Source organism: Chenopodium quinoa, unplaced genomic scaffold, assembly GCF_001683475.1.
Source record: "Chenopodium quinoa cultivar QQ74 unplaced genomic scaffold, ASM168347v1, whole genome shotgun sequence".
Lineage (NCBI taxonomy): Eukaryota > Viridiplantae > Streptophyta > Magnoliopsida > Caryophyllales > Amaranthaceae > Chenopodium > Chenopodium quinoa.
Genome location: NW_018743574.1, coordinates 754,340 through 776,439, shown reverse-complemented (window position 1 = coordinate 776,439; position 22,100 = coordinate 754,340). Strand labels below are relative to the sequence as shown.

Genomic DNA, 22,100 nt, shown 5'->3' with positions numbered 1-22,100 from the left:
ACCGCACCAGACCACAAACACCTTCGACACAAGACCACCAACACCAAAGCCACCATAAAACACCTTCGACATCGGACCATTACAACCACCAATCTTCTTGATATTCATTTAGGGTTTATCTTCTTTTCCACCACCACCACCATCGACCGCATTCTTCTTTGTTTGAATTAAGGATCTCATATCAAAACGAAGGAGGGAGAAATGGGTGTGCGATCTTAGAAAAACGACGAAAATCGATCATATCTAAACCTAGGGTTGGTGTTTTGTGGTGGATTTCGATTTTCTGCGACCTCAGGGAGGGTGAGTGAGGTGGGTTGAGTTCTTGTTGTGGGGTGGCCTTCGATTTGTTGCGAGGAGGGTGATTGTAGGGTGGGGTTTCGGGATTTCGCTGGTGGTGGGGTTTTGGAATTTCGAGATTTCGATGGTGATGAGTTTCAGGTGGTGGTGGGGTTTCTGGTTATGGTGTTAGTGGTGGGGGTGGTAGTTCAGGTGGATTACAAACAATTTCTCTCTCCTCCCCATCTCTAAAACTCCAGCTTTCTACAATTTTCTAAGGGGGTCATTAAACATTGCCCTTGAATCTGCAGGTAACGCCCGCAAAAATTATAATTTCTAACCTCGCTCACTCTCTTTCTTCTCCCTATACCACCACTACCTCCTTTTACCCCCACTACTACTAGATCTTCCTTGTTTTCGCGCGGAAATGTCGAGGAGGGACAAGGGGGAAGGTCGTGCGTTGTCGGGGATAAGTTTTTTTTTTTTAAAATAAAAAAAAAATTCTACTAACAAACACCCTTGGGGTGTTAGTTAACCCTTTAAAATATATCCCAAAATGGTACTCATATTAATTGTGAATGCATGCGAAAATCACACATCGATCAAATGTAATTGATGTGTAATCTTATCCAATGTCCTTGGGACGTTTATTAGCTTTTACCTTTATTTATTTATTTTCTTGGCTAGATTCGTCTTGATTTAAACTATTATAATATCATATGTATATGTATATAATTTTTACATATTGGTGATTTAAGATATTAACAATCAAAATAATGCATCAATAAATGTGAAAATAAATGTGGTGTACTCCTTTTGTTTCATAATAATTGCAATATTATCCTTTTACGTTTGTTTCATAATAATTGAAACATTTATTATTTTTTGTTTGAAAGGACTAACTACTACTTCACATTTTATTATACGGAGTATATCTCTCTTATCACTGAAAGGAATGGTGTCCTTCGAACAAGTGTATTATTCTGATAGCGGGTTCAGAATTATTAGAAAGCTAATATATTCAGTAAGGTCAAGTGATCGGAATGCCTGGGTGGAGGCCGCTTCCGATCAGTAATATTAATATAATTAATATTACAACTTAATCTTGACTGAACCCTTCGGGTCACACCCAAGCAAAATATACGAACCGACTCGACGAATTAATTCGGAAGAAATTAATTCGTCGCCCGAGTGTTAAATATTTAGATGTCGGAAATTCGAGCTTAGAGCGTCGAAACCGAGCGTCGGAAGTCGAGTCAAAAATAATAAAAAGACGAGACGACAAATTAGTAATAAATCAACAATGACCAAAATACCCCTAGCATCGGAATCCCGAGTGTTAGGGGATTAGCCGAGCTAGCAGCCCGCACCATGTGCGAGACATGCTAACAAGGCGTGGCTGGCAACCCGCACAATGTGTGAGGCATGCTAGCACAGCACGACCAGCAGCCCGCAAGCAGTGTGTGGCGTGCTGGCGTGCGCTGCTGCTAGCAGCCCGCACATGTGCGTGGCTAGCTAGCAGCGCCCTCGACATCAGCAGCCCGCACTGATGTGCGTGGGCGTGCTGGGCCGAGCTGACAGCAGCTAGTAGCCCGCACGGTGCGAGGCTAGCTGGGCCGTGGGCCTAGGTCGGGTAGAAAGGGGAAGCTAGTAAGTATGCTTGCTTTTTGGTGTGGACACAGAGGAAGGAGTGGGGAGCAAGTATGGTCCCCTCCTCTCCAAGTGGTCCATACTCCTCTTTACATATGAATAGGACACTTGTTGATTTATTACTTGCTTATATATTTAATTTAATTTAGCTTTAAATTAATTTGTGGAATTTCATTAATCCCACACTGATGGGATAGAAATTCCCACTTACACTTTCCTCTATAAATACCAACCTTGGGATTTGGAGTAAAGTGCTTGAGTGGGAGTTAGAAAGAGCATTCCATATTTTGGAAAAACACTTAAACTCCATTAACACTTGGGTTTTTGTCGGACCTTGCTAACTCCAAGGTAGCAGACCTAAAAAGTCGTGTTCGTCCTTTATGGGTGGATACCGTTGGAGGCACGACATTTGCGGTGCTCAAGGCTTTCAAGTAAGAGCCCGTTTTGAGAGGGCGAAGCTCGCTTCAAGGGTATGATTCGTTCTTCCTTTTCTTGTGCTTATTTATTTATGCTTTATGGTTTTATTAATTACGAGTGGTTCCTTGGGTCGGGGTTGTTTCCGCGGTGAGTCGGACTCACCAAACCCCAAAAATCACCTCCACTTACACTAATTTTTTTTTTTATTATATCTCTCTCCAACTAAAAACTAAATATATATCCCCACTAACTATAATTTTCCTATAAAAAAAATCCTCTTTTCCGTCTTCACCCTATAATTTTCCTAAAATTTTATGCATTATGAAACGGTGAGAATGTTGTTCTCTAAAAAAAAAAAATAGCATTACTCTCTCCGCCCATATTAATATACTAGTTTAAGTCCCGTGCAATGCACGGTTTTTACTTAGCATATTTATAAATTATAATGTTAATTTAACAATAATTAATTAAAAATAAAAATCAATATTTTTAATTGAAACAAATACTTGATTATCTTTTCCATAAAATACCTATTATAAAATATTATGTGTCAAAATATTTTCATTGAATGCATATAGAATATACTTTATATATACTTCCTCCGTTAACTATTATTTGCAACAAAGGGGGTGTTTGCGGACTCCTAGGCAAAATTTGTTTGTGAGTGTAAAATGAAGAGAGAAAAAGTTGGGTGCATGTGATGAGGAGAGAGATAGAGAGAAATGATAAACTAAAAAGGAAAGAAAACATTTGTTGCACATAATAGTTAGCATCCATTTATAGTATATGTTGTAAATAATAGTTAACGGAGGAAGTAGTTGTCAAATTGAAAGTTAAATATTATAGGATATTATAAAATAATGTTCATAAATATTTGTTAAAAAAAGGAAAGTAAAAGTGGCGGGAATTTTTTTAATCAAAACCTGACAAGTGTCATATCAGATTCGCCTTTAGTATAATGTAATTGATTATACTTCATGTTTTACTTTTAAGGATACCAAAAATGTTTTTTTTTATTATTTTTTTTTTTTTTTTTACTTTATTCATTTTATTACTTTCTAAACCACTTTTTTTTCTCGAGATTTTTGTCTATAATACTACTCCGTAGTCCGTAGTACACAAACTGACAAACATAAATTACGGAGTATAAATTGGACGGAGGGTGTAGTATTATATTTCTCATGGAGACAAACGGCAGTAGTCAAGTTACCCATTTCCGTCAACCAATCAACCGTTATTACATGAACAGAGTAAAAGTCTAGATATGTTCTTCAATCTTTCTTTTATTACAAACAACTGCTGTATAGTTCAGTTAACACAAACAAAAACACCGAAAACCCAGAAATAACCTTGATTTTATGGGTGTAATTCCGCCATGGTCGGACCTTCCTCAGGAACTTTTATCCGCCATTGCTGAATTCTTAATCACAAACCCAATTGACATTTTAAGCTTCAGAAGCGTCTGCAAATCATGGTGTTCTTCTTCCTTATATTCTTCGCCCACTCTCTTTCCTCCCCTGCCTCTCACCACCCCTTCTCCCCCCTATTCTCTTCGCCAAAGCTCTTACTGTCTGAACCCCGATTTTTCCGTTTTATCTGTCACTGTTATCTACGCTCTTCGTCCTCCAATTGATGAAGATTTTCCATCTTGGATGCCTAGGGTTTGGGTTCTTTTTCTCGATCAATCTGTTCCTGGAAAGGTCAGTATTCGCCAACCCTTTTCTAAGAATTCTTACTTTTTACCAATCAATTTTCCTCGAACCCTTAATTTTCTTGATTTCCATGCGTCTGAATTGGGTCGATTTTACAATTTTAGTTATCTTTCTAAAAAGGGTTGTAATCTGATTCTAGACGGTTTTCGGGTAGTTCATAAGGTGGTTTTGTTCTCAGATTGTAATGGGTTGGTTGTTGCTGTTGTTCTCTCTGAAGAGGGGAAATTGGGGTTGTTTAGGTTAGGTTCTGGGGTTAAGGATAAGGATGTAGATGTGCCGACACAATGGGAGATTATACATGATGGTAAAGGTTTTCGATTTGATGACATTGTCGTATTTAAGGGCCGTGTTTTAGGGATTGATCGTCGAGGGCGGGTTTATGATATTGTGATAGGTAAGGATTCTTCTACTAAGTTGAATGTTGTTGTTCCTCCCATTGCTGGTGGTGGTGGAAGGCGGAAACGTGTTGTGGAATCGTTGGGGCGCTTGCATTTAGTTGTTCGTTGTACTGTTCGTGGGGAGAATGATGGTTTGTTTAAGGTTTTTAAGCTCAATGAGGGTACCAAGAAATGGGTTGAGGTTAAAAGTATTGGTGATCAGACTTTTTTCTTTGGTACTGATTTTTCCTTTTCCGCGCCAGCTGAGTTGCTCCATGGATCCTATGGGAAAAATTGCATCCTTTTTAAACAAAATAGTTTCGTGAATTATAGTAGTGGTTATGATGACAACTCTGAAATGTTTAGGAAATCAGAATCCAGTAAACTTCGTATTGGAGTATGGCATTTGGAAGATGGTTCCCATCTTAGTTTAATTGGATCACACACTGGTTATTCTAATCTATTTTGGCCGCCTCCATCCTGGATTTGGACGAAAGACAAGTATGTTTTCAGTCATGGTTTGATTGGTTTCTGTTCTTTACTATGATTAGCTGTTTTGTGATTTATTCTTCTATTATATTTCTCATTGAAGTCTTGACTAGAATTGCTTCTGGAGTACCTTCTACTCTTCATCAGGAAGATAGGAACTGGTTTTATTTTTGTAATGTGTTTGGTTTCTGGGTTTTGAGCTGTAGATTGCTCTTTTGATTGGTTAGTAAACAATAACTTTGAAGTACTTAATAAGTGTTGCCAGTTGGTTTAAGAGACCCTTCCTATATGGTATACTCCCACCATGGTTGTCATTAGTTAGAAATTTAGATATTTTCTCTGTGAGCATGTCACACAGGAGCTGAGAATTAATGTCAAGTAAGAGCCTTCTAATATTCGTCTCTCTAGTGAGACGAAGATCAATGAAAGCATAGCCTAACCAATTTTAATTGAACTAGAGAATCATATTATTTGACATACTAAGTTCCTCAAAGCAAGATTCTCTTTTCTATATTCCTTCCAAAAGTTCCAATTATCCTGAAAAGACATGTCAGTTATTAATTTTATAGAACAATGTAGCATCTCCAAAGGAATGACAACAGTATGGTTGAAATCTTGTTCTTCAGAGTAATTTATTGCTTTATATTGAAGACCTCTCATTTAACTGAAACTAGTTGATGATTAGAGTAGGTTGCCAGACGATGTTGACTAATTTTTTTCTTTTATTGTCAGGTCTGAGCGCCTTCGGAACCTCTTAACTGCACTTGATAAATTGCAATCAAGGATTCCGGGTGGTGATAAGGTGCTACCTCACTTTTACCTTCCTCCCCCCATTTTTAATCATAGTTATGTGTAGTACAAAGTATCTTGTAGATGTTAGTTGAGTGCTTATAAAAAGTAGTAGTATAGATTGTCGAATTAAGATTAAGAAGAAGAGAAAGAGATGTATTTTTTGATAATTGATACAAACTAGTTATGAAGAATAGATGTTATAACTGCTCTAATTTGTCACATCTAACCTGTAATAGATTCATTCAACTCCCAAATCGCTTAAATTGTGTTACCAGGTTTATGAGCACAAAAGACTGAACATTGTTTATTATTGACTTTTGTAAAGCTGATAATAACATTATTTAGCATGCGTTCATCTAAGTGTTTTTTCATGAACATTTGCCAGCTACTGAGATTTCTGTCTCCTTTTCGGAAGCTATGTGGGGATACATCAGCAAGCTGTAATGGTTTAGAAACTTTAGAATGTAACTTTCAATGCAGGCTTAGTTGCTACACCCTGATTGTGCTCAATAAAAAGTCTCAAAATTGCTCTAATATGTCACTTCATTTTCTCATATCTATTACTTCCTTCACTTTCTTTTTCTGTTTTTTTTTTTTCTTAAATCGCAGCGTTGGGGATTCCACGGATTAAAAAAATTGTCATTTTTTTTTAGTCCATAAATGCATTTTTGTTGTTGTTGACTAAGACCCAATATATAAAAAAGCTCAAGGCGCACTGAAGCGAGAGGGGCTTGCCTCAAGCTCAATACCCAATATTTTTTAGTTCTCTTTGAAGTGAGGCGCAGTATATGGGCAGTTAAAAAATATTGGCTGAAGTTCGCCTCATGTGCGCCTCGGGCGCTTTTTGTGCGTCCAACCCAAAACGCCTCGCCCAAACCTAATTAAGCGCTCACCCCTTAGCTCCTTAGGCGCGTTTTTTCAAACACTGCTAAGACCTTAGTCCAAACTTTATGAATTGACCACACACCCTGACATGCAAATCATATGCCTTCATCAAAACCCTAGATTATCTCTCCTTTTCCCTCATAACCACCATCCCATCATCAATTTGCCATTTTTCAGCTTGGGTGGTGACCTTAAAATGGGTCTGAGGAGGACAAAGATTGAGATGTAGAGGGAGAGAAGAGAGTGGATTAAGACGAGGGGCTATGGAGTGGCATCTTGTGCCTATGTTCATGCCTGCAAGGAGGAGAGATGAAGAGGTACGAGAAGGAGATATGCAAGATGCAAGGTTTTTTTATCAACAGGGTGGAGTTGGAGGCAGCAACGGTGATTTGTAGTAGATAGTAAAGTGCAAGTGGAGGTGGGGCGGTGGAATGGTGGTTGAGAAGGAAAAAGGGAGAAAATATAGGCTTTGGATGAAGGCATGTGCTTTGTATATGATGTTCAATGCCGGAAAGTGGCAGTCAACTTTTGGAATCCAGCAATCCAGCTGTATGTCCCGGTCGATAACAAAAAATACATTAAAAATTAAGATCTGAATTTGCTACCTTTTCAATGTTAATGTAAAAATGGTCCTTTCTCACAAAAAGTGACTACTTTGACAAATTTATTTTGCAACTATCTTTAAGAGCTCATCTCTCTTTTCCACGTGGAATTGCCTTTTTGAGTACCTTGAGATGGGAAATTTATCTTCTTGCCGTATTCATTCATTCATATTTAACTTATTCACACACTTAAAAATATACTTCTAGTATCAAAAGTTTAAAAGCCTTTTAGTTTACAGGTCTTGATTTCAGATGTTGATACCTTGATTTAGTTGCTAGTTTGGCAATGTACAACTCATTTCATATTATGATGTTGCCTGTTAGGCAGTATCAATAGCATGCAACAGGTGCTAATATTGAAATGATTGGGCAATTCATAGATTCAACGTTTTGTAGTTTTGGTGTACTTTCAGACATTTGGCATCAAGATCCCATATTTTCCTCATCTCTTGATAAGTATCATATTTCGGTATTTCCTTTTTGTTATGTCGCAAAAATAAACTTCATGTTTTTACTTAAAAGTAATATTTATAATCTTGATATTATATTATTCTCGTGTGAGTTGTGTCCACATACAATAGATAGTTATGTACTCTCTACAAGTCCACACTTTATCTTACTTCGTACATTATCTCCTATTTACTATTCACTATTCACTATTCTTAATCTCCATGCAAAATCCAAATGTGAACTAAGGGGTAGAGGGAGTATAAGAAATAAACATTTGTTGTGTTTTTAGTTTTTTGCTTCCTTACTTTTTTGTCTGTGGGTTTCAAAGAAAAACAATAATGCCTTATTGCCTTCTCTATTTATTTTTGCCACTTTTGTCCTTCCTGTTCTTCACTATTGTAACTTTGTAAGTGATCGTGGTTCAATGCAGGACAAGTTCAGTGAGCTTGCTTTGGTGGATCAAGTGGGTGCGCTTAAACTTATGAGAGAAGCGCTTAAATTTATGAAGGAAACTTTTAACTTGAAGGAACTCCTGTATGGATTCAAACGATTGCAGCAACAAAAAAAATCTGTCAAATTGCACGATCAAGTAATTTCTTTATCTTGCTTTTACAATTTATAAAGTGATTCAGTTTTGCCTGTCAGTAAAGCTGATTAGATCATTTCTCAACGCTTTCTATTATATGGATTATGACACATTTCAACCTGCTACGCTAAGGAGATTACAATGAACATAAGAAAGGATGAAAGTTGAAAGTTAAAGAAAATTTGTGTTGCTCTTACGCATTCCAAATACTGATTCACTTTTCACTGCTTCTCATTGTTTCTTTTCAAAATTTCTATTATCCCCTTATCCCAAATCCTGAAAACTGGATTATAAGCACCAAAAATTGCAAACTTATATGGCATGTTTATCATAAATGTACATGTTCTCTCCAGAACAATGCTCGTGGATGGTAATGAATGATAAAAACTCATTGTTATCTCTTACTGGTACATTTGACTGAGATATGGTGGCATCATGTCAGTGGTGTCATGTTTAATGGTGGTGGGTGGTGAATTGGTGATGGAGGGAGACCCAAGAGGCAGGACTAACTGTTAATGATTTGGAGACGAAACAATTTGCTGGTGGATGGTGTAGCAGGTAGAATTAACTTATCAAATTAGAATAGCAGCCGACAAAAAAAGTAAGGAAAGTCGATAACACAATTAAGTCCATTCTTTTACCTCTACTTGTCTGTTTATTGTTGCTATTCTCTTTGAGATCATGTCTTACAATGGTTTGATTGTTTGAACATGAGTGCCTTACTGTCCAGGAAGGAACTTCCACACTTGCGACTGAGGAAAGGCCTGCGTCTGCTGATTCTGATTGCGATTGGTTTTCTGTAGAGACAAATTTCAATGCTTGTATCCTTCAGTTTGAAGAAAACACCAGTAATCTGGAGGTTGCCATCATTAAGAAAAAGTATTGTGCACCAGCTGAATAGCATACTGGTTACCTTTGCAAATTGGTTTGAATCACCAGGATAAATTGCTGTGATGTTTATTTTTCCTGCAAGTTTCTGTCTTGTAGATTAACTGGGAGGTGCCTTTTGTAACAATTGTAAGATTATCGATTTCAATCTTGATGAATTTGCAGGCAGGAAAGATGTAAGTTGTGGCAACCTCCATACTCATGTAGCTGACCCTATCTTTGAGATTAAGGCTTTGATTGTTGTTGTAACCTTCATCATACTGGTTTTTATTCAGGGTTAAATGGTAAACATGGATTAGTGTATCTGGCTGTAAGAATATTTGCTTTTGTCTTTATGTGAAGTGTTGAATGTCATGTAAACTAGAATTGCAATTATCCTATTCTTTCAAAAATCAATGTGATTCTCTCTCATTGAAGCTATTTCCCTATCAGCCATGAAAATGAGATATGAAGATATGTATAATTTCCAATGTTTCCATGGTAATTTCTTGTTTACATCATGTGTAGTACTCGGTTTATTTTTTTTTTTTAGTTTGACTTTCATGTTTTTCATTGCACCACTTTAACTATAAATACTTTTGTTATTTTCAAGTACAAAGAATGTATGGTAAAAAAAATTTTAAAACATAAATTGATACTAATGACGTTCTCGATTTTTTTAAAAAGCAAAAACCTATAATTATTTGCTAAACAAAAACTTTAAGTAATTATATAACATACTACCTTCGTTTGGTATTCATACTACCTTTGTTTATGGACTCATGATAAGACAATATGTCAGCTTTACTTAAAACATGTCAAAATAAATAAATTAATTAATAAAATAAAGATAAAATTTAGAGTCAAATCAACTAGCAACCGTAACAAGAGATCAAATCGTCGATCAATCAATAACTTTATACTAAAGGCGAGACATATATGTCATCTTTATGTTAGAAATTTTCCCTCCAATTTTTTTTTTTTTTTTTTTTTTTTTTGTCAAACCTTTTTTCAACTTTAGTATTTTTGTAATAAAGTTTATTTCAATTTATTAAAATTTAAAATCATCTTAGTAACCTATAGTAAATCAATAACTTTATATTGAAAACGAGTTAAGAATGACACATGTCATCTTCTGGTTAGAAATTTTTCCTCCATTTGGTTCTTCGTCATTATTATTATTGTCAAACCTTGTTTCAACTTTACTATTCTTGTTAATATTAAGGTTTGACAATAATATACAATAATTTTGCATAGACCGTGGTCTTGTCAAACCTTAATTTTGCATTCACATTCAAATTTGTTCGGTTAAGGCCTTAAGGGTCAACTAGACAGTATCCCGTATTTTTGTAATAATTTCATAACATTATTTCATTGGACATGCTTTCTTAGCAATTAATACAATATTAACATACAATCAAGTTCTCTCTTCAAAAATAAGATGAAGAAAATTTAATTTTTGCAAAAAAAAGCAAAATCTATAGTGATTTAGTGTCAAAATAGAAAGTATTACAAATATTTTGGATCGGCAAAACTATGCAATAATTTTGAATAATAGGTCATGTACTCTTCACCTTAATTTTATACTCGATAATATTCGATCAAATATAAAGTAGTTTAATTTCTTACAAAAATAATACAGTTACTATTGTCATTCAAATTTGTTTAATTAAGGGTCAACCAAACAATATCCCGTATTTTCTGTAACCGTTGTGTGCGTTATTGAATAACATTAATGCAATAGATATGCTTTTCTTAACATATAATATACTATCAAATTCTGTCTTCATTTCAATAGCATTAAGATGAAGATAATTTAAGTTTAGCAAAAAGAGCATAGTCAATAATAGTGATTTAGTGTCAAAATAGAAAGTAATGTAAATATTAAGCTTCGATATTCTACAATAATTTGAAATAATAGACGATGTTCTCTTCAATAAAATTCTTAATAGTTTAATTTCAGTAAAAATAAATACTTCATTACCGTCATTTAAATTGGTTCAGTCAATGGTCAACCAGACAATATCCCGTGTTTCTGCAACCGTTGCTGGCATTATTACATGCCATTATTGCATTGGATATGATTTCTTAGCATATAATGCAATAAAAAACACACAATCAAGTTCTCTCTTCATTTCAATTTCAATTGCTCTAAACCTAAACCCACAAAACCAAGAAAAAAAAATATTTTTTTTTTTTAAAAAAATACAGTAAAATTGAAACAGAGTACTTGCATACTCTGTAAAATGGGTGTAATTCCACCATGGTCAGACCTTCCTGATGAACTTCTTTCCGACATATCTAAACGTTTATACACAAACCCACTTGACATTTTAAGCTTCCGTAGCGTATGTCATTCATGGTTGTCTTCTTCTCCATTTTCTCTCTCCTCTTCGCCGCAGTCTCTGTTTTCTCCCCTGCCTCTGATCACCCCATCTCCGCCTGATCCTCTCCTTCACCACTATGCCATTCCAAATTCCAACCCTTCCTTGTTATCCGGCACTGCTATCTTCGCTCTTCGCCCACAATTTGATCCTGATTATACCCCATCTTCAATGGCTAATGCATGGGTTCTGTTTCTTGATCAACCTCAAATTGATAAAGTGAGTATTCGTAAACCCTTTTCAGAAATTGCTTATTCTATGCCTATGAATTTTCCTGACAGTATATATTTGTTAAAGTATCGTATTACTGAATTGGGTCGATTTTATAATCTTACTTATCTTCCTGAAGATGGGGGTGGTACGGTTTCGAAACCTCGTGATTGGTTTGGGGAAGTTCTTAAGATTGTTTTGGTCTCAAATGGGGATGGTTTTGCTGTTGTTGTCCTCTCACATGAAGGGAAATTGGGGCTGCTTAGGTTGGGTTTTGGGGGTAGTTTTGAGAATTTGAGTGCTGGAACTAATTGGGAGATTATACATGATGGTAGACGCTTTCGTTTTGATGACATTATCGATTTTAAGGGCCAGGTTTTAGGTATTAATCGTAGGGGACGGATGTATGAAATTGAAATTGGTTGCTCTAGGAACTCATCGAAAGTGAATGTTGTTAGCCCACCCATTGCTGGAGGGGGTGGAAGGCGGAAACGTGTTGTGGAATCGATTGGGAGATTATATCTAGTCGTTCGATCTAATGTTCTGGGAAAATTGTTAGTTTGTTTAAAGTTTATGAGCTGAATGAGAGTTCAAAGAAATGGGTTGGGGTTAAAAGTATTGGTGATCAGACTTTTTTCTTTGGTTCTGAATTTTCCTTCTCCGCGCCAGCGGAGTTGCTCCATGATTCCCATGGGAAAAATTGCATCCTTTTTAAAGAACAGAGTTTTAGGAATTATAGTGGAATTGATGATGAACCTCCCTTGCTTAAGTTTAAACAACATGACCTTCATGTTAGTGTATGGAATTTGGATGATGCTGCTCATCTCAGTGCTATTAGATCACACCCTGGCTATTCTAATGTACTGTGGCCACCCCCAACTTGGATCTGGCCGAATCACAAGTACGTATTTCATTTTATTTGTTTGTGATTTTTCAAGTACTGCTTAAGATGATGCTATATATTTGACTATTTGTTGCATGTTAACTAGCATAAAATTGTCCTGCTTTGTCATTGAGGTTGATGTAGCCCTTTCTTTTTCTCTTTGATAAAGTTATGGATTAGAGAAAGAATACGATCTTTAGCATGATCACATTCACTTAGACAAGTTCATATCCACAATGTGACGCGGCTGGTGCCCTTATGTAAGTTATGTTTGGCTTACAAAGGGCTGGTTTTCCTATCATGACATACCTCACTTCTTGTGACTTGCCTTTGAAAGGGAAATCTTACTTTACTCAAAATCACTTAATGATTCATTTCAATATTTCATCATTCTAAGTGTACTCACATTTTATGAAGTAAAGTCATCCTGTCATCCAAGCTAGCAGCAAGTTGTGGGCTTGCATACATTTGTTTGGCAATACCATGGCACATCCCGCGCGCACATGGTTTCTTTATTTGATGTAAAATGTTCACATTTATCTATTTTTCTTTATTTGGTTTGTAAAGGAGTAGAAAACAATTTTCCCAATGATGAAAAACACTTCCCATTACAAAACAAGGAAAACCACATTTTCCTCCCAACTCCACCCCTCTTATCCATCCTCAAATTTCCACTCCTTTTTAATTTCCTTATAACTTTTCTTGTATGAATCAAACAAAAGAAAACTTATTTGCAATTATGGTTTTCCTTGAAAACCAACTTTTCATTGAAAATATTTTACATCAAACCAAACAAGGCCTTAATGTTTTTTCCACAAATTGCGACTGTAAAATTTATGCTTGATGAGGGCAGAAGACATTCCTTTCTTTCTAATGTGGAGGATCATACTTAATACGTAGTAGTTAATAATAACAATTGCCTCATATCTATGTACAAAAAGCATGCCTGAGGTAGTGTTAATGCACTAAACACAATTACAGAGTATAATGGGTGCAATTCCGCCATGGTTAGACCTTTTATAGATTGAGAAAAGATTAATGGGAGAAATATTATGTAGTGGTTTTTATAATTTACATTTTGGAAAAGAACATTCTTTATCTTTTGCAATTTCTATATATATGATGCAATTATTGATCTTCTTACTTCTTAAATAGAATGGCAGACAGTGTTTGACAATTTTTTTTTTTTTCCTTTTCAGGTCTGAGCGTGTTAAAACCCTCTTAACAGAACTTAATCGTTTAGACATGATGATTCCCAAGAATCCTGTGAGATTAGAGGTTCTCTCTCCTCCCCTTTTACCTCCTTTTATATATTCCTATGTATGTATTATGTAGGTATATCTGTGTTTTCATTAGTGTTAATGTTCTGATAAAAGACAAATCAAGAAGAAGAAGACATGGTTGGAATGGTACGGTACAGGGTTTTCGTCTATAAATTAGTAGTACAGTGAGGAAGATATTGATCTCTAGCAGTCCTTTCCCTAATGTAGGCTCATGTCATGCACCTTGATCCTTGGAGTTTTCATTTACATTTTCATGTTTTCAATTGGTGAAATGGTTTCTATAAATCTTATATCAGTCGCCTTCTCAACTTGCTTTGAAATTTTCTTATGAAGTCTTCTTTATGTTTAATTTGTATATGGCCTTCAACTTTGCATAATTATGAGTGCTATCTGTGGTGTCTTAAATTATGAATCAACAAATTCTGTTGTACATCATAATCATTTCTCTATGCCTTATGAGTTCTGAGTTCTGACCCCTTTCCCCTCCTCTCTATCTCCTTCCTCTATTCCATCCTTCCTGTTCTTCACAATTGTATATTAAGTAATCCTGGTTTAATGTAGATCAAGGTCAATGCACTCCATCCACAGCGAAAAGTGGTTGCTCTTGAAAAGCTGAAAAAAGTTTGTTACGTGAACAAAATGTTGTCACAAGCCAGAGAGATTGACAAATTGTTGAAGAAGATCGAAAAGATCTCTGTGTCATGGAAGCAACACTGCATGTCTGCTAATCTGCAGAATAGAGTAATTTTCATCTCTTACTCTAAAAAAATGATTCACAATTTTTGCTTTCAGTTATTGCTCAGTCTATCGCTTTATACTGATATATGAGTATATGACCTGCACACCAGTTGCTCAAGCCACACTTGCTGCACTCACAGTAGAATATCCTGATCACAATAGAATGATTGTTTGAACCTGCATTACCTTCCTGTGCAGGTAGGAACATCCGTCCTCGCAAATGAAGAAAGTTGTGCATCTCTTGAATCTTTCCGGGTAGTTCAGAACGCAATCAAGCATGGTAAAAGTAAGTTCAATTTGCTCTCGTTGGAAATGAAGATTCATACCTGCCTCCTTCAGCTCGAAGAAGACACAACTGAGGCGAAGGGAACCCTCAATCCAGCTCTATTTTTACTTTATTCCTGGCTTGGATGGGAACATAAGGTTGTTTGATAATTTGATATCCTATTGAGTATTGATCTTTCCTGTTTAAATAAGAACACTTGAAGTGTAACCTTAGATTTTTCTGGGAGTCAAATTTGTTCAAGTACTGGTTTTATAATGTGGCAATTTGCCGTACTATTGTGACAATTTCAGAAAACTGCAACAAATATTGACTGAATTTATATTTTGCATTACCTTATCTATCTATGCAATATTGAAGGTTTCATGTTACCATTTTTTTTTTTGTTTTTTTTTTTTTTTTTTTTTGACGAGCATGTTACCAATTTGGCACAGGTAAATAAAAGAAAATCAAATTTATATACTATGTCAAGTTTATTAAAAAAAAAAAGTGTTTTTCTTTTAATTTATGGCTTTAATTGAATTTTTGTGCTACTGCAGACACTTTTGTTAGGGAAGTAACACATTTGCATGGGAAGAAACCAAGAATACTTAATATCTATACAAATTACAGTCTTATTACAACCACTCTTCATTCAGTCTCAAGAAACAAAATCTTGAATGCTTCTAGTTGACATAATATTTACTCAAATCTCACAAAAAATGTTTTATTTGTCTATAGAAGTAGTTCTATTCGCAATGGGAATGAGATCCTGATTATGAATGGAACTACATACAAAATTTCTAGTCTAAATCTATACTCACAATCCATATGCTCGGTCCAGATTAAGCTGTTATATCGCTTGTTCAAATTACACTATCATAGTACTACAATTTCCAGAGTAGTATTCTATTGCTTGATAACCTTGAAACTATTAACTTATGAATTCATGGACCAATCATAATTTTTGTAAATGATGTTGATCACTCCTCCATCATCTAAAAGATGGCTCAAGAGACCTGCTTTCTCTGCATCCAAATAACTCAGAATCCACTTGAAGATATCTTTTCCATTTCCGAAATCTACACTGTACCTGCATCATATTGCAAGGAGCATTAGTTTCAGTTCTATTCAAATGTTTATGATTAAGTATTGTCTAAGTTAGGAAGATATGAAGTGATGACTGATGAATTACCATTTCAAGATGCAGGGGAGACAGACAGTTCTTTTAGATAAATCCACTTCTATTGGGTTGCGGCTGAAGAACTCTCTTGCTGCAGCTCTCAGCTCAGCATACACACTTTGAGGTGAGAAGAATCTAACAGATGGACTCGACTTACTACCATCGCAAAGTCCAAAATGAATCAATGGATTGACCATTGGTAGAGCTATCTGAATACATAGTAATAAGATAAATCATAAGATGGATGATTATTGCTCAAACATTCCAAGATGAAGAAGATAAAAGAGATTTTACCTGAAGGCGGTCATCTCCTGCACTGAAAGGTTTAGTCAAAGCATAAGGAGCCCTGTGGTTGCTTCTGAGTATACCATTCCTAATAGCATTGAGAGAATATGAACTTCCTCCAACTAGGTACTGGAAGTCGGTAACAAAGGATTTCCTCTCGATCATCCCCTCTGGATATCCTCTCCTTATCATAGCATGTATGACCATAGCATTGTAAAGATTAAGGAAGAAAGCCAGTTTCTCATCAGTTGACAGAGCAGTAAGATCCACTCTCTGAAGACTTCGGGCCATAGTCAAATATCTGTGGTTCAGAACCAGCGCAAGGTAAGCATAATTCATCAACTGTGATGTACTCTTACATAATCTATCTACTTGCCAACAGAAACAAATAGAGAATGCTTTGAATACTAAGTAGTATACCTGCGAAATTCTTCACTGTTGCTGATAGCCAAGTAATCAAGATGATGCCTGTCTTCAGATGCATAAGATTCGAGTATGGCAGACATGATCTTCATCAGTCTTTGGCCAATTCTAAAAGCAGATTCAGGCTCTCTATCATCCAAGGATCCTCGAAAATTGAAGCATTTTGGAATAAATTGCTCATGCTCAAGGAATCTGTATACTTCATTCCCATCCTCGAAATAATTTCCTCTGCAGCAAAGGAACCTCATACATTAAGTTCGTGTATTGTAACAGAGAAAAACTACAAATTTTCGAGACAGTGCAGGTAGCAGTCTTTGTTTACCTGGACACATGGTGTATGAAGTGCTTCCTAACAATCTCTTTTGCTATCCCAATTGCCTGAATGAGAATAAAGGTTAGGTTATGGCAGCTTTTTACACAAATACAAGGAATTGGAAAAGAACATCCAACAGTTTCATCCATTAGCTTATTGTCCAACTAATTCTTGATCCATAATATAAACATCCAAAATCCAAATCATATTATCAACGTTGTTAATGTACTTGAGAACTTTAGTCCTCATCATTTCCATGATTCAACAACATTTATAGACTTTGAAATCCTCATTACACCACCTATTGAGAATACTCGTAGTCATATTTACCATTCTTCATTTGCAGTTGTAGCTGTCTCTCTGGTTACATTCTAAACTCATAAGTCTAAGGGGTATACAATAATAAACTCAAATATTTTAGTCATGTACACATTTCTATTGAATAGTTCTAAGTCCTAGTTGAATCTGTTACACTCTTACAGATGGAAGGTCTTTTCTTAGAAGCTTAGAAAACATGTTTATCACTACTGGGTGGAATACATTATTTTGTATTGTACTAGTGTAGCTATGTTACTCGGATTTGAGTACCTATGTCCGACACGGATACATGTCCAAGTGTCTACTAGGCTATTTTGTGAAAATTTTCCATGATTTTGGTTTATAAAGAAGTGATTCAGTGCCCTACGGCCCCTACCTATGTCCGAGTGTCAAAAGTCCAACACAAGTATACTTGAGGTAAAATGAAGAGTTCGAGTAACATAGGTTAAAAGGTAAAATACCCAAAAGCAACAAGATGCATGTCCCATAATCTTTGGAACTTGTATTAGATGGGTGAGGCGTTGGTTGCAATTATCTTCCTCTAACCTACCAGTCTACCACAACCCACAAGCTCTCATCATTTTCTTCCATCACATCCCTTGGTAGATGCCATCATTATCTTTGTCACACCACAAAAGTAGACTTTGTAACACAAAAAATCATAATCTAAAATCATAATTTGTGCAACTTATTTAAAACGCAGTAGAAATTTCAAAAGGTAGACCAAGTCCTAAAGAAAAGTTAGTTAGTTGGTAATCAATCCTTAATTAGTGGACCATATCCAAACATAAAGACAAAGTCATAAGTAAAGTGGAAAGACAACAATCTAAGCACAAGTCAGCACCACAAATAGGTAAGTGCTGTTGTAAACTCATACTTAGAAGTTTTAAGTGAAAAAAGTTTTAAAGTAATAAGCGTGTAACAATCAACTAACAAGTCAACTAATTATATAACATCATCCTCTTTGTCATACTACTTGGAAAAGATTTCAAGTACCAAGGATTAAACAATCCTTCTCACTATTTATGACTCTGTAACGCTTGGGCTTTTCTAATACAGTATTATCAGCAATTAAATAATTGTATGCATATATATTCAATACTCTGTACTAAGTACTCGTATCAATCTTAATCATGATACACAAACAGATCTCAATGAATTTTTTTTAATAACAAATGGACCACTAATTTAATCCAAAACATATGAACACATAAAGTTGAATAATTCACGAAAAGATCATGAATTTTGCAAAGTTCTACCCAATACTACCTTATATACGATTTGACATCCTCTTACAAATTTATAGGTCAACAAACATTTGACCAATTGTAACATAATCCGTATGTAGCACCTATCTACAAACTTTTCAATATAATTCATTTTCAAAAATAAACCAACAAGATTATCCAAAAAAAAACATAGTCAAATTATACAAATTTTGACCATTTATTATAGTTTTTTTATACCCTTCATTTGAGAAGGTCAATCTAAGACATAGAAAGAACTTAATTCTAGTTTTCCCTCCTAGTACCGATATGTTTGTATAAAATTATCTCACAAGAAAACGAGATCCACGTTACAAGTCTAGCTTACAACCAAGCATGAAGCGCCCCTTACCCTTAAAATATTTCATTTGTAGAATTTACCATGCTCACGTACAATTTACGTTACATGCGTACTTCGTATTAGTCTCACGTAAATTTAAATTTCAGATAAATTTAAACTTTGCCAATGTAATTAGCAAGGAATCCATCAATCTCACAATAAATTATCGTAAGGAAAATCAAATACGAAAATTAATTATCAAAAGAGAGTGGCAGAAGAGTACCTCAGTACGTGAGGTGCCCAAGTGGTGTACAATAACATCTACTAACTCGGTACCAGTGAAACAATTCTTGACAAGCCTCATCCGGATCAACCGGTCCTGAATAGGTAATCTGAGCCGTAAAAGCTTAACTATTTCACCCATCTCATCCGTCCGTTCCTCCTCCGGTTCATCAAACCCGTACACCGGCGGTCCAGGTGCATCATCAGGACACTCACTCCCAAGCAACTCTTTAGCCCTTTGGTCCAACAAACCGCTATTCCGTAACGAGTTTAATGCCACTAAACCGCCTATTAATTTTTCATTGAAGAATATTTGCGGCACTACTGAACCGCCGGTTCGGTCTATCAGCTCCTTTTCTCGAGCCGGATATACGTCTATGTTTATCTCTACGTATTTTAATCCTTTTTCTCGTAACATTTTCCTTACTGCGCCACTATCCCTGCTCAAAATATAAAAATGTTATGGTAACAAAATATTTGACTTTATATTATAATTGGAAATGTGGATTATCTTCCATATTAACTCTAACAATTATGGTAAATCATTAACACAATAATACTACATATTTGACTCTACATTGATTAACATAGCCACAGGCCCACAGAGTGTAACTCCCAACACTCGCGTGTAAAATTACGCCATTGGTCCATTTCACGTCTTTACTAGTAGTCTAGTACTATTAAGGTCGTGTTACATTAAACTTGAAAGAATATTGATTGAAAAAAAAAACTATTCTATATTATCATGGAGTAATTTCAATCTTATAATCTTTTACCGTTAAAATTGGAATTCGAAAGAACATGAATCAAAAACAAAAAGATGTAATTGTTCTGATAAAATGAAAATTTTGAATACGTAAAGTGAATTGAACGGGGAGACAAGAGTGTCAAAGTAGTACCTGCAATTGGATTTAGAGTAAAAGGTAACTCGGCCTTTAAGATTAGCCAACTCCGAAGTTTCCTCATCAACCTGTTTAGTTCGCACAACAACTTGAATACCAGACATATAAAACTCAGTTACACCACCACCTCCTTTAACGTCGTCTTCAAACGACAACCGTCGCGAGATAGCAGCAGAAAGACTGTTCTTCGTTTCAAGAAGGTATTTTCCGATCGCCGGAACATCAACGGTAAAATTGTTCTCCAAAGAAGGCTTCTTCAAAACGTCACCGTTTAACCCCGGTGGTGCCTCCGGTCTCGGAAGATTCTCGAGAGGGTAAAAAACTCCATTCCTCTCATTTTCCGGCGACGTTTTGCCGGAGTTTTCCGTCGCCGGAATCTTGTACTCAGCGGTTTCCGGTACGTTTTCCGACGAGTTGGAGAGAGTTTCGTGACCCATTGAAAGATGGAGGAGAGAGAAAGAGAGGGAAATGGCGGGGATGTAGGGATTAACGGTTTGGTAGGAGAGAGAAAGGAAGAAAGGGGGTTTAAATAGTGAAGTTTTAGGGAGAAAATGGCAAAAGAAGAAGAAAAAGTCAAGTGAAAATGTCAAAGATATTTAGGTAGGTGACAATTTAGTGCTGAGTCTTTAATACGATGTCAAAACTGTAATCTAAACTCGCAATTAACGTACGTCATTGGGCTGGACTGGGCCTATAATATTGAACTAATTGGAATTGTACTGATTTTTGGAATGGTGGTTTATTGTAATTAGTGTTGTCAGCACTATCTTTATTGTCTTTGTCTTCTTTCTTTATGGTTTTAAACTACTCCCTTCGTCCTATAATTACAGGTAAATAACTCTAAAAAGTACGTTTTTTAAGGATGATAAAAAAATATGAGGAATATTGTATGAAAAAGATAAAAAGTGAAGAATGTTGATAAAAAGTAGAGAATATTATATGGAAAAGTTAAAAAGTAGGTAATGATTTTTTTGGTATGTGTGTATTTTGTATGAAAAAGTAAAAAAGTAAGTAATGATTTTTTAGGTATGTGTGTAATTTGTATGGAAAAGGTAAAAAGTAAGTAATGATTGAATGTTATTTTAAGTAATAGGAGGAACATTTTCGGACACCCAAAATAGTATATTTGACTGTAATTATGGGACGAAGGGAGTACTTATTAATCATGGTTTATACTTTTTAGCTAGGTTAGGGTGTCATTATTGAATTGTTCTAACTTATGATATTTGTGAGAAATCAAGTACGATGTAAATATAAAAATTTGATACTCGTATTAGAAAAATTGAAGTAGGATTGTTGTTACGGAGTAATTTTTATGGTGTTAAATATGAGAAAACTTACGATATTATATACATTCATGTGTGGAAGTTGCGTATAGGAGATTTGAACTCTTAAGGCTATTGACACATGAGTGAATTTTGCAAAAACATGCTTGATTTGTTCGGACTATGACCTACCTCATAAATGCTTAAATTATTTTTATGTTATAATATAACTAGTTTTTGGGCCCAGATGATGCCCCGGGTTATTACATGCAACTAATGAATTATTAATAAGCATGTTAATTTATGATTTTATTTTCTTGTAATTAAATTTGTTATTCATATTGTCATTTGCTACATATTAATATTTTGTATTCAAAAGATTATATAAGAATCACATAGCTTGGTGATAAAGAATCATAAAGAGTCACGTAGGGTTATAAGTACTTAAATGGATGACGTGGCGTAGTGAGGGGAGCTTATGTGACATTTAGACGTTGTTAAAAACACCTTTTAATATATTACTAATATAGATTGCACACAACTAGTTCAATTGGTTTAATAATAGGGGGAAAGGATACACCTCAATTTATCATCTAGTAATATAACATGGTTTGTTCACTTCTTAAATGTTGTGTCATTATATATACTAGTGTTATAAACGTTCTTATCTTTTTATCTCTCTTTTATAGGCTTTAAATTTTTAAATGGTTAGTTAGATTTT

The 22,100-nt window shown here is 35.3% G+C and overlaps 2 protein-coding genes across 4 annotated transcripts; one reads left to right on the top strand and one right to left on the bottom strand.

Moving 5' to 3' along the window:
* Window positions 1–3,218: 3,218 nt before the first annotated feature.
* LOC110681839 (F-box protein SKIP23-like) lies at window positions 3,219–9,542 on the top strand. Of its 3 annotated transcripts, none has more exons than XM_021857973.1 (4): window positions 3,219–4,933; window positions 5,654–5,723; window positions 8,081–8,239; window positions 8,679–8,960. In XM_021857973.1, the coding sequence occupies exons 1-4, from the start codon at window positions 3,702–3,704 to the stop codon at window positions 8,691–8,693; spliced, it is 1,476 nt and encodes a 491-aa protein (XP_021713665.1). In that variant the 5' UTR covers window positions 3,219–3,701; the 3' UTR covers window positions 8,694–8,960. The 3 variants fall into 3 exon arrangements, with proteins under 3 accessions (XP_021713665.1, XP_021713664.1, XP_021713663.1); XM_021857972.1 differs by having other exon boundaries at window positions 8,590–8,691; XM_021857971.1 differs by lacking the exon at window positions 8,679–8,960 and adding an exon at window positions 8,967–9,542 and having other exon boundaries at window positions 3,221–4,933.
* Window positions 9,543–15,456: 5,914 nt separating this feature from the next.
* LOC110681838 lies at window positions 15,457–20,726 on the bottom strand. The gene is made up of 7 exons (XM_021857970.1): window positions 20,112–20,726; window positions 19,214–19,652; window positions 17,077–17,132; window positions 16,752–16,982; window positions 16,341–16,632; window positions 16,059–16,255; window positions 15,457–15,956 (listed from the first exon to the last, which is right to left on the bottom strand). Exons 1-7 carry the CDS (start codon window positions 20,549–20,551, stop codon window positions 15,803–15,805), a joined length of 1,809 nt encoding a protein of 602 aa, XP_021713662.1. The 5' UTR covers window positions 20,552–20,726; the 3' UTR covers window positions 15,457–15,802.
* Between the last annotated feature and the right edge of the window lie 1,374 nt (window positions 20,727–22,100).